Raw genomic sequence first — 10,739 nt, forward strand, 5'->3', positions numbered from 1 at the left:
CAGTTGATCTAGGCAAACTCAAGGTCAAGGGCAACAGGCTGAGGTCACGCGGAGCCTCAATGGCTGGCTCTGAAGGTGAGACCTTCTTCTAGGGAGGCATTGGCCTGGAGCAGCACCCTGGCAACCGGCCCAGAGGACTGGAGTGGATAGGGGTGGGCTGGGAGGACCACAGTCAGCTCAGGAAGGGGCGGGTGCCCACACCACTCTCCCTTCCCCGCCTGGTCCCCGACTTCCCAGTGTCCCCTCCTCCCCCCACGAGGCCCTGCTGTCCAAGGGCCCACTGGAGGCTGCAGTGGGGCTTGAAACCCCACAGGTGGGCAGCAGAGTGTGACTTCTTGGCTGTGTGCCCTGGGCAGAGGCAAGGGTGGCCTGGGCACCTTTCATCACAGCTCCAACCAACATGAGAACCTGGGGCTGCAGGAGGCTGCCTGCTTGGCAACAGGGCTGGGCTCAGACCCCAAAGCCCAGGGTTGAGAGAGGCCCTCCCCCACCCTCCAGCCATCCCAGGCCCATTCCCCAGAGCCTGAGGCGTCACCCTCCACCTGCTCCCAGCCCCACTCCCGCCCCACACTCCAGATCCCCCATCCCACCAGGATACAGCCCAGCCCCCAGCCTGGCTCCAAGGAGCAGGCTCGTCGGGCCTGAGGGCTTCCAGAACGGCCTGTCTCCAGGCCTGGGGGAAGACAGAGGCCCCAGTCCGGGCCCAGGTCAAAAAGAGGCAGAGAAGACGCAGGGCCCCAGAAGGCCAGCGCTAAGAGCCCTCCCCAGCCCTGGCCCCAGTAACCCTCTCGTGTGTCCCCTTGAGGCCCCCGGGAGAAGAATGAGGCAAGAGGGCAGAAATGTATGGCCACTCCAGAGCAGTGGCCATACCCAGCCTCCTGCCAGCCCTCCACCCCAGACCAAGGCCCAGTGGCATCTCCCAGGGCAGAGCCAGGGCCAGCCCCCCGCCCTTCCCTGATCTGAGGGCCGAGATGGAGCCTCCGTCATCCGCTCTCAGGTGACTCTCCACGCGGTTTGCCTCTTGGAGTCCCTGCAGGGGGCCCTGCTAACCCTGCAGGCTGGGAACCCAGCATCCGTCTGGTTCCTGGTTCTTCCTCCAGATGGACTCTCCTAGCTGAGAGCCATGTCTATACCTGGGTCACTCTCCAGCCGCAGACTCACTGGCCCCGGCCACAGCGGCTGCCACACACTGTTCAGGGGCAGTCGTGACCTTGGACGGGAGATGGGAGCCCTTCCCAGCCCCAGCTGCCCACTGACAGGCGGGTCAACTTGAAGCCGGGCCGTGGCTGCCCGAAGCCTACTATGCCTGGGAAGGCCCCAAAACAGGAGCCCAGTCCCTTGGGAGGGGTAGGCAAGGACCTCAGGACAGTGCCAGGGGAGTCTGGGATAATTCCTCGCCGGTAAAACGTGGGGTAGACACCCTCGACTCAGCAAGGGGACTTCTGGCTACCAGCCAGCCCCTGCCCTAGACCCATAGGAACTCCAGATCCAAGTGGGGAGGGGGTGCCCCCCGCACCGCCCCCGCCCTGCCTGTGCTGCTCCTGGGTGGACGCCCCTGGCTGCAGTGCCAAGAACGCCTGGCCGGCTCTGGGCACTGCGTCTGCAGGGGCATGGCGCCATCTCGTGGTGAGACTGGGAACTGCACCCCTACCTGCACACAAGTCCCGGGAGACCCGGGGTGGGCATGCAGGGATTCTGGAGTGGGGCTGCTGCTCCTCACCCGCCCCTGGTCTCTCCCTCAACCCAGGAGCCGGGTCCTGGGCCACAGAGACAGGTCCCAGGAGCTCACAGCCCAGCACTGTGTTTCCTGCTCCAATGGGCAGCCTAGACCCCAATTGGTGCCGGGCGGGCACAGGGCAGGAGTCCTGGCTCTTGAAAGGATCTGGGAGATGATCTTGGCACTGGCCATCAGGCACGCTGCCACACTGTCTTCCCAGGCTCCACTGTCCGACTAGAAGGGGCAGGGGGACAGGGAGCACCAAAAAGGTGGACTGGCCAAGCTGGTGGGTTCCTCAGGGGCAGGCCGTCACTGGGCCCGGGCAGGGGTGGGCACGTTCAATTCAGCCCTGGCAACCCTGGAGCCAGGGGCCTGGCAGCCCCAGCACGGCCATCTCCCGGGGCCTTGGAGCCCTGGACACCCCGGCGGACAGTCATTTATATGGCTGCATTGTCTGTGAGAGGATTTTCTCTTGACATTCTTATTATCGCTGATTCTTAAATAAAAAATGTGAGAAGCAATGTCCAGAGACTCACTCAGGAGGGAGAGAAAATGGCCTGCCATCCCCCGCACGCTGGGAGTGGCCTGGCCGTGCTGGGGCCTCGCCTCTGACATGGGAAGGTCCCAGGGACAGGGATGTCATTGGCCCGGCATCCCCAGCACTCTGCCCTTCCCCCACACCCCGTTCCCACGACCCAGCCCCCATCTGTACTCTGTCCCCTCGGGGGTGACCCACAGGGTGGGGAGGCAGGGGATGTGTCCACTCACCACCCTGGCCCTGGATAGAGCGGGGCACTCTGCAAGCCACCGCGTCCCTCACACAGCGCCCCTCGGACCCCTCCTCTTAGCTGTGAGTCCAGAGGAACCCAGGAGGCCCTAGACCACCCTTGGAGCCCCCATGGGCCCTGACTGAAGGTCACATGCCCCTCTTACCCTCCTAAAGCAAAGGAGCATCACACCTCAGGCCACAGCCCCGGCTCTGGGTGGACATTAAGGGGCAGTGCCCATGAAGGGCCCACTGCCATTTCTTCCAGGTTTTCTGGGACCCCCCCAACCCTCCATGTAGGATAGCTCTGAGGGCTGGTGAGGGAACAGACCCTGACAGGCAGCCTGGGTGGGTGTGGGCCAGGAGCATAGGGGGCACCAGAGACGGGGTCTTCTGAGGGCTGTGGCTGGTCCAGTGACCCTCAGTTCCATCCACTGAGGGCCTGGGCCTGGCTTTTGAGATATGCTTGGGGGCAGCCTAGCACGGGTGAGGTGGCCCACATCTGTAATACCAGCATTTTGAGAGGCTGAGGCAGGCAAATCACTTGAGCCAGGAGTTCAAGACCAGCCTGGGCAACATAGCGAGACCCAGTCTCTACAAAAATAAATAATAAAGAATTAGCTGGGCAAGGTGGCGCATACCTGTGGTCCCCAGTACATGGGAGGCTGAGGTGGGGGGATCCCCCGTGCCCAGTTGGAAGCTGCAGCGACCCGTGATCACGCCACTGCACTCCAGCCTAGGCAAGGTCTTTATTAAGACCCTGTCTTAATTTTTAAAAAATAGAAAATAATAAACTGGGGGCATGGAACCTCAAGGCCGCAGTGAGGACAGCAGAACACGCCACCTAGCTCCCGCAGGAAGGACTCAGGTCTCCACGCTGGGCGTCCCAGCCTCTGCTCCTGTTTGCCCTCCCAGCCCATTCCTGGGCAGCGGAGGAGGGGCAAGGACACAGGGCAGCCCCTCCGCACCAGGCTCCCCGAGGCCATCTGGATGCTGTGGCAACATGGGCAGGAAGCGGCTTCCATGGCAACTGGCGTACAGGGAGGCGCTGCCTGGCAACGGGGCCACGCCCCCCCCCCCCCCCACCAGCACGCCGCGCTGGCCACACACTTTCCGCCCTCGAGGCCGGGAGTTCCGGCTTTCAGCCAGTGCCCCCGCTGCCGCCACGCCCTGTCCTTCACGACATCCTGGAGCCCGGCCCCGAGGCGAACCCCCATGCACGCTCCAATCCCGGACACTGCTTGGCAGGGCTCTTGGCCTTTGTTAGCGTATCTGACCCCGTGAGTGGGGGACCCCAGGGCTGTGGATCCAGGGCCCCGTCTCTCCAAGAGTCTCCCACCTTCTGGGGCTCCGGTGATTGGCAAGGACCACAGGGAGGGGTGAGGAGGCTGGGGAGGAAAGGCTTCAGGGCTGACTGAGAGAGCAGCAGCCTGCCCGGGCCCAGGCTGGGAGCGGGCGAGGGTGTCAGGGAGCTCGGGTTTCCAGGCTGCGGAGGGTGGTGCCCAGGGTCGAGGGTGACAGGAGGACAAGGGGCCATCGGGCTGTCCCAGGCGCCCCTTCGGGGATGCTGGGGAATCTCAGCCAGGCCTGGGCACCTATGGTGGGACCTAAAGACCCTGCCCTGCTGTCCCCCAGGAAGCCAGTGTCGTCCGGTCATTACAGGAGCCACCTGTCCACACGAAGACCTCTCCCTCCTCAGCATCCTGGGCCCCCTGGGGCACCTAGCAGACTGGGGAAACACAGAGCAGGGGAAAGCTCCCCCTACTCCCTCAGGGACACACAGAGCAGGGGACAGACCCACCCCCCGCCCACTCAGGGACACACAGAGCAGGGGACAGCCCCCCCACTCAGGGACACACAGAGCAGGGGACAGCCCCCCACTCAGGGACACACAGAGCAGGGGACAGCCCCCCAACTCAGGGACACACAGAGCAGGGGACAGCCCCCCCACCCACTCAGGGACACACAGAGCAGGGGACAGCCCCTGCCCCTTCTGGTCACAGCCTCCTCCACCCCACCCCAGGGCCACCTCGCCTCAAGGCTCCTCCAAGAGGCCTTCCTCAGCCCCCATCCCAGGTTGCCCCATGGGGGTCTCTGAGCTCAGCGCATCCTGAGACCCATGACATTGCAGCAAGGAATGAACAGGGCAGAGGCCAGGGAGGGTCCTGGAGCTGCCGCCGCCCTCTGACAGCTAAGCAGACACCTCCGGCAGCCAGGGCCAGGCGTCCGTGCCTCCGCTGTGGAGGCCCACGTGGCACCGGAACAGGAGAGAGGTCATCTGCAGACAAGGTATTTCGAGACACTTCTTGAGGTGGAAGGCGGAGGCTGACGAGGCAGGACAGCCTGGCAGGAGGAAGGCGAGCGGCTGGCAAGCAGTGGCCTCGTCACTGGTGAGGGGACGTGTGCTGTGAACAGACACGGCAGGACAGCAGCGGGAGGCTGGAGGCCTCCCTCCAGGGACCTGGCTGTCCGGCTGTCTCACGTTAACCACGACAGAGGAGCGCCCGGCAGCTCCGCCTGCTTCCCTAGAAACAGGGATCGAAGAGAAGGCAAGTCAGACATTTGAGCCCCGAGTCTCACGGGAAGTTCCAAGACTAAACAAACAGAAAAGAACCACAATCGAGAAAATGCAGAAAGCACAAGATTCACCTCCCCCAAAACCCACTTTGTCCGTAAGAGCAGAACCGAATTCTCTGGAACAAGAAGAGGGGAGCTCAGGAACAATGGGGATGTCTTGGAAATGAAAAGCAGGACTGCTAAAATCCGAACCAACTTCTTCATTTTTATTCATTTATTTATTTCGAGACAGAGTCTGGCTCTGTCGCCCAGGCTGGAGTGCAGTGGCACCATCTCGGCTCACTGTAACCTCCGTCCCTGGGTTCCAGCGATTCTCCTGCCTCAGCCTCTCGAGTAGCTGAAATTACAGGCACACACCCCCATGGCCAGCTAATTTTTGTATTTTTAGTAGAGACAGGTTTCACCACGTTGGCGAGGCTGGTCTGGAACTCCTGACCTCAAGTGATCTGCCCGCCTCAGCCTCCCACTGTGCCGGGATTACAGGAGGGAGCCACCGTGCCTGGCCCCAGAACCAAGTGTTTGAAAAGCAGAGACAGCGTGTGTGTTGGATGCAGGAAAGTCTATCTACAAGCAAAGGTAGAGAAGAAGGGATCACAGCATCAACTCAAAAGGCCCCATATCTGACGGACAGGAGTTCTACGATGAGCAGAAACCGAGAAGCAATCTTATCACAGAAATGTCAGGTATCGAGGCCGAGTGTGCTCACCAAGCACCCGCAGTGGGTGTCACCCCAGAGACACAGGCATCAGAGGGCTTCTTGCAGATAGACAAGGAGTTCAAGACCTGCCTGGGCCACGTAACGAGAGCCCCATCTCTATAAAAAATTTAGAAATTTGCTGGGCATGGTTGCACACACCTGCAGTCCCAGCTACTTGGGAGGCTGAGGGGGGAGGATTGCTTGAGCCCAGGAGTTGGAGGCTGCAATGAGACAGCACTGTGCCACTGCGCTCCAGCCTCGATGACAGAGCAGGACCCTCTCTCACAAGCCCTGCAGGCTTCCAGGAAGAAGACCAGCTCCCAGCACCAAGGACCACGACCGGCCTTCCAGTGCTGGGGGAAACGCCCTCAGCCCTGATTCTTTCCCCGGCCCAGTGTCTAGCAGGTGTGAGGTCAGGGTAAGATGCTTCTAGGCCTGTGAGCCTTCTCAGTATCTCCTCCCACATCACGGCTCACTCCAAAACTCAGTGGCAAAACCACGTGACTGCCTGGGGCTCGGCCGTACGTGGCTGCAACTTGGCTGGCCGTCTGGGCCCGTTCTCTGGGGGTCTCGCTGGGCTTGCCCACCCATCTTCAGGCAGCTGGGGACCAGCTGGGATGACAGAAGCCTCTCCTGTCCCGTGGCCTCTCATCCTGCAGTCCAGCCCAGGCCTCCTGCACAGAGAACAGTCCCCAGAGCCAAGCAAGAGAGGTCCAGGCCCAGCACACGGGGGTCGTGCCAAATAACTGTCCACAGCCGCTTAGGAGCAGCCACTGGCCAAGTGCATCTGAGGCCGGTCCAGAGTCCAGAGGTGGAGAGCGGGCCCCGCCTCTTGATGTAGGAGGTTGAGTCACCTTGCAGCGGGGCCAGGACACTGAGAGAAGAGGGAACTGGGCTGTTCCTCCCACATGAGAACTCCTGGGAGCCAGCTTTCTGAGGGTTCACTGAGGGCTGAGGGGTTCGAGAAGGAGGAAGGCACCGGCACAGGGACTCTGAGGGGCAGTGAGGGGCAGTGAGGGGCAGTGAGGGGCAGTGAGGGGCAGCGGGGCCAGCGGTGTGAGGAGCACCAAGGAGCAGAAGGGAACGGGCCCCTATGTGAATCTGGCCCCCGCCACGCGGTGGCTTGGTTGTAACAGCCGCATGGCCTTCGGCGAGTGACTAAAGGGCTTCCTGCCTCAGTTTCCCCACCTGTAAACCGAGGATAACGATGGCATGTACTGGATCTGGCATAAAGTAAATGTTCAATACGTAGCCAGAAAAGAATGGTTTAAAAACCTCAGAGAGCCGGGCGCGGTGGCTCACGCCTGTAATCCCAGCACTTTGGGGGGCCGAGGTGGGTGGATCACGAGGTCAAGAGATCGAGACCATCCTGGTCAACACGGTGAAACTCCGTCTCTACTAAAAATACAAAACATTAGCTGGGCATGGTGGCGCACGCCTGTAATCCCAGCTACTCAGGAGGCTGAGGCAGGAGAATTGCCTGAACCCAGGAGGCGGAGGTTGCGGTGAACCGAGATCGCGCCATTGCACTCCAGCCTGGGTAACAAGGGCGAAACTCCGTCTCAAAAAAACAAAACAAAACAAAACAAAAAAACCTCAGAGATACATTCGGTGAAAAGAAAGCTGGGCTGCAGGACGACCTCTTCCGTGTGAACAAGGGGCAGGGGACAGCAGCCCATCTCCAGGAAGCGCTTAAAGAGGAGGTTCCTGGCTGCAGGGACAGGAGACGCAGTCGGGAAAGGCTCAGATGGCATTTTTATTGTTCGATATTTTTTGAATACACTCTGTGTGTGTGTGTGTGTGTGTGTGTGTGTGTGTGTGTGTGTGTGTTTCACATTTAAGAAAAATAACTAGGTGGGTGCAGTAGCTCATGTCCATAATCCCAACAATTTCAGAGGCTGAGGCAAGAGGATCACTTGAGGCCAGGAGTTTTAAGACCAGCCCGGGCAACGTATCAAAAACCCAATCTCTATTAAAAAATCTAAAAATTAGCCAGACATGGTTGCACACACCTGTAGTCCCAGCTCCTTAGGAGGCTGAGGTGGGAGGATGGTTTGAGCCCAGGAGTTGGAGAAATGAGATCATCGTGCCACTGCACTCCAGCCTGGATGACACAGCAAGACCCTCTCTCATCAAAAGAAAGAAAAAGAATTCACTGGTGGGTCAGTGGGTCAGAGGCAGTGAGGTCACCAGGCAGAGGAGCTGCAGGACCAGGTGGGAGGGGCCCATTGTGACCTCCCTGGCCTCACCTAGGCCTTTGTGACTGTGGCCTGGGGCTGCTTGGGAGCCACTGGGTCGCCCAGAGTGCCCCTCAATAAGAGGGTGGCAGGTTGGGCCAGGCCAGAGCCTGGACCTGGGGTCAGGAAGGGGTTGCAGGGAGGGATGGAGGGACTGAAGACCCTGGGCCCCTGTGGTCACCCCCACCCCCAGTGTCCCCCAGCCCCAGCCCCAGCCTCCAGCAGCCATGGAGGATGCCTGGGGCATCCCTGCCGGGGGTTTGTAGGGTGGCCCTCCCTGGGCCCCATCTCCTCTGCTCCCTTAATGCAGTCCCAGAGACCTTTCCCAGTCCCAGAGGCAGAGGACAGGGGGCCCAGGGTGGAGGGTGAGACTCCCGGGACCTTTCTGTCTAGCGAGGAGCAGAAAACCAGAGACCCTGAGGGGCCAAGACAAGGAGTCCCAGAGACGGGGCTCCGGTGGGCCTGGCCCCTGCACCCAGGGACAAACCAGGGGGCTTCCAGGCAGGGGGCATCCACTGGCTTGGGGCCCAAACCCCGCCCATGCCCACCCCTGTCGCCGGAGGGAGGGGCCCTGGCCTCGCCCAGGGCAACCCTCTCCCAGCTGCAGTGCGGGCTGCTGGGCTCTGCAGAACAGTCCTTCCTGCAGCTGGAACAGGAGAACCACAGCCTGGTGAGCACCCCACTCACCGCCTGGCACCCCTGCCCCAGCCCCAGGAGTGGCCATGACAGGCAGTTCCATCTCTCGGCACCCCCATTCCCAGAAAAGGCAGAACCAAGACCTTCGGGAGCAGCTGGGGGCCCTCCTGGGGCCAGGGCAGCAGTTCCTGCCCCTGTGTCCCGAACACTCAAGCTGTACCTCCCTGGCCTGGGTAAGTGCAGGGCCTGGGGACCCATGCAGCCAATGCCCCACTAGCCCACGGCCTTGGGGCTGATCTGGGGGCTCTCCCACAGACCCCAGAGCCGGCCAGCACGCAGCCCCTGGGGGACAGGGTGCCTCTACAGCTGTGCCAGCGGCAAGAGGCCTTCGTGCAGCAGTCCCAGGTGGGCCTCGGTTGGGGGGAAGCTGCGGGGGGAGAAACCCGAGCACCGCACTCCAGGTGGGCTGGGGGGGGGTTGGTGGGGAGGGGGTCTTATGCAGCAGGCCAGCGGGCCTGGCAGGGAGGTACCAGCCCCCCGCTGATGCTGCCCAAGCCCACCCTGGGCCCCACCCTCAGAAGGAGCTGCAGCAGATCCGCCTGTGCTTTGAGAGGAAGAAGATGGTCATCACAGAGGTGCCCACCGGGCTGAGGGGGAGGGGTGCTGGGGGTCCACCCGGTGGGTCCTGCTCCTCAGGCGTGACCCCACCTCCCCCCAGGTGTGGGACAGCGTGGCTGAGGTGCACACGGCCCTGAACAACCAGGCCGCCGGGCTCCTGGTAGGTCCCCACAGGGCAGAACCCGGAAGGACGGAGCAGGAGGGTAAGAAGCAGGGAGGGCAGGGCGGGGGGCTGCTGTGCTTACCTCCTCTGGCCCCCAGAACCTCAAGAAGGACATCCGGGGCGTGCTGGACCAGATGGAGGACATCCAGCTGGAGATTCTGGGGTAATGTGGGGGCGGGGGCCGGGCCAGCTGAACAGGGTCTCAGAAGATGTCCTGGTCAGGATGGGGGAGACCCATCCTTGACCCCCCCACCTCCACAGCACCAAGCCAGGGGGTGGTGCCGGGCTGGGGGTGGAGGGCACGGGGTCCTGACAGTAAGGCCCCTGCAGGGAGCGGGCCCAGTGCCGCAGTCAGGCCAGGAAGGAGCAGCAGATGGCAAGCATGGCGGTGAGCCCCCCACACCCCACTCCGGATCTGGAAGCCAGGGCCCTGCCCGCAGGAGTGGGAGAAATGGGCTCCAGCAGGCCAGGCCCAGGGCAGGAGGGCAGCTGAGAAGTGGCTGCAGGAGCCTGTCCGGGAAGGGGCCAGGGCTGTGGTGGGGGACCCCTGTCTAAGAGGGTTTCCCAAAGCCAGGGATTTCCCCCCTCTTCGGTCTGTACCCTTGGGGTGGGCTCTGATCCAGCCCCTCCCCGACAGAAAGGGAGGCCAAAGCTGGAAAGCTCCAAGGGCCTGGCAGGCCAGCTCTGGTAGGTGACTGCGAAGCAGAGCCCAGCCCCCAGGCCCCCTGCGCGCCCCAGCCCCTGACCACCGCCGCCCGCAGGCTGCTGACCCTGAGGCTGCTGCTGGGGGCCCTGCTGGTCTGGACCACCGCCTACGTGTACGTGGTGAACCCCACACCCTTCGAGGGGCTGGTGCCACCCCTGCTGAGCCGCGCCACCGTCTGGAAGCTCCGGGCCCTGCTGGGCCCCTTCCTGCGCCTCGAGGTGGACGGCTTCCTGCCCTTCTAGGCCGGAGGCCAGGTGGCCCCAGTGAGGAGGAGGCCAGGCGGCCAGCACTGTCCCAGATGCCCAGTGGCCGTGCCAGCCCCCTGCCCATGGCACCACTGTGCACCGTCCAAGCCAGGAGCTGCAGAGAAGGATGGAGGCGGGGTCTGTCCTGAGGGCTGGGCCTGCAGCTGGACATAGAGTCATGACATACGTGGCCTGTGAGCATGTCTCTGTGGAAATCTGGGAAGGGACGCCCCGGCGATCCAGCAGCAAGGGTCCCTCGGGGTGGAGACCCCAGCCTCAGGGCTGGCTTCCCACCCACTTCCCACCTGCCCTCCAGAAGGCAGGCCCTCCACATGGGGCTGTGACGCCGCCAGGGCATCTTAAGAGGGTCTCCCCTG

At 62.5% G+C, this 10,739-nt stretch overlaps 1 protein-coding gene across 1 annotated transcript; it reads left to right on the plus strand.

Moving 5' to 3' along the window:
- The first annotated feature begins 8,139 nt into the window (after window positions 1-8,139).
- CCDC188 (coiled-coil domain containing 188) lies at window positions 8,140-10,609 on the plus strand. The gene is made up of 9 exons (XM_010330531.3): window positions 8,140-8,664; window positions 8,756-8,863; window positions 8,946-9,035; window positions 9,209-9,265; window positions 9,349-9,408; window positions 9,510-9,574; window positions 9,742-9,799; window positions 10,049-10,098; window positions 10,173-10,609. The coding sequence occupies exons 1-9, from the start codon at window positions 8,140-8,142 to the stop codon at window positions 10,357-10,359; spliced, it is 1,200 nt and encodes a 399-aa protein (XP_010328833.2). The 3' UTR covers window positions 10,360-10,609.
- Window positions 10,610-10,739: the final 130 nt, after the last annotated feature.

Source organism: Saimiri boliviensis, chromosome 21 (genome assembly GCF_048565385.1).
Source record: "Saimiri boliviensis isolate mSaiBol1 chromosome 21, mSaiBol1.pri, whole genome shotgun sequence".
Taxonomy (NCBI): Eukaryota; Metazoa; Chordata; class Mammalia; order Primates; family Cebidae; genus Saimiri; species Saimiri boliviensis.

What these genes read in the sequence shown, in the direction of transcription:
- CCDC188 (XM_010330531.3), top strand. Translation starts at nt 8,140, where the DNA reads ATGGAGGGACTGAAGACCCTGGGCCCCTGTGGTCACCCCCACCCCCAG. An exon ending in AACAGGAGAACCACAGCCTG is followed by an intron (nt 8,665 to 8,755) that starts GTGAGCACCCCA and finishes CCCCATTCCCAG; the next exon opens with AAAAGGCAGAACCAAGACCT. An exon ending in AGAAGATGGTCATCACAGAG is followed by an intron (nt 9,266 to 9,348) that starts GTGCCCACCGGG and finishes ACCTCCCCCCAG; the next exon opens with GTGTGGGACAGCGTGGCTGA.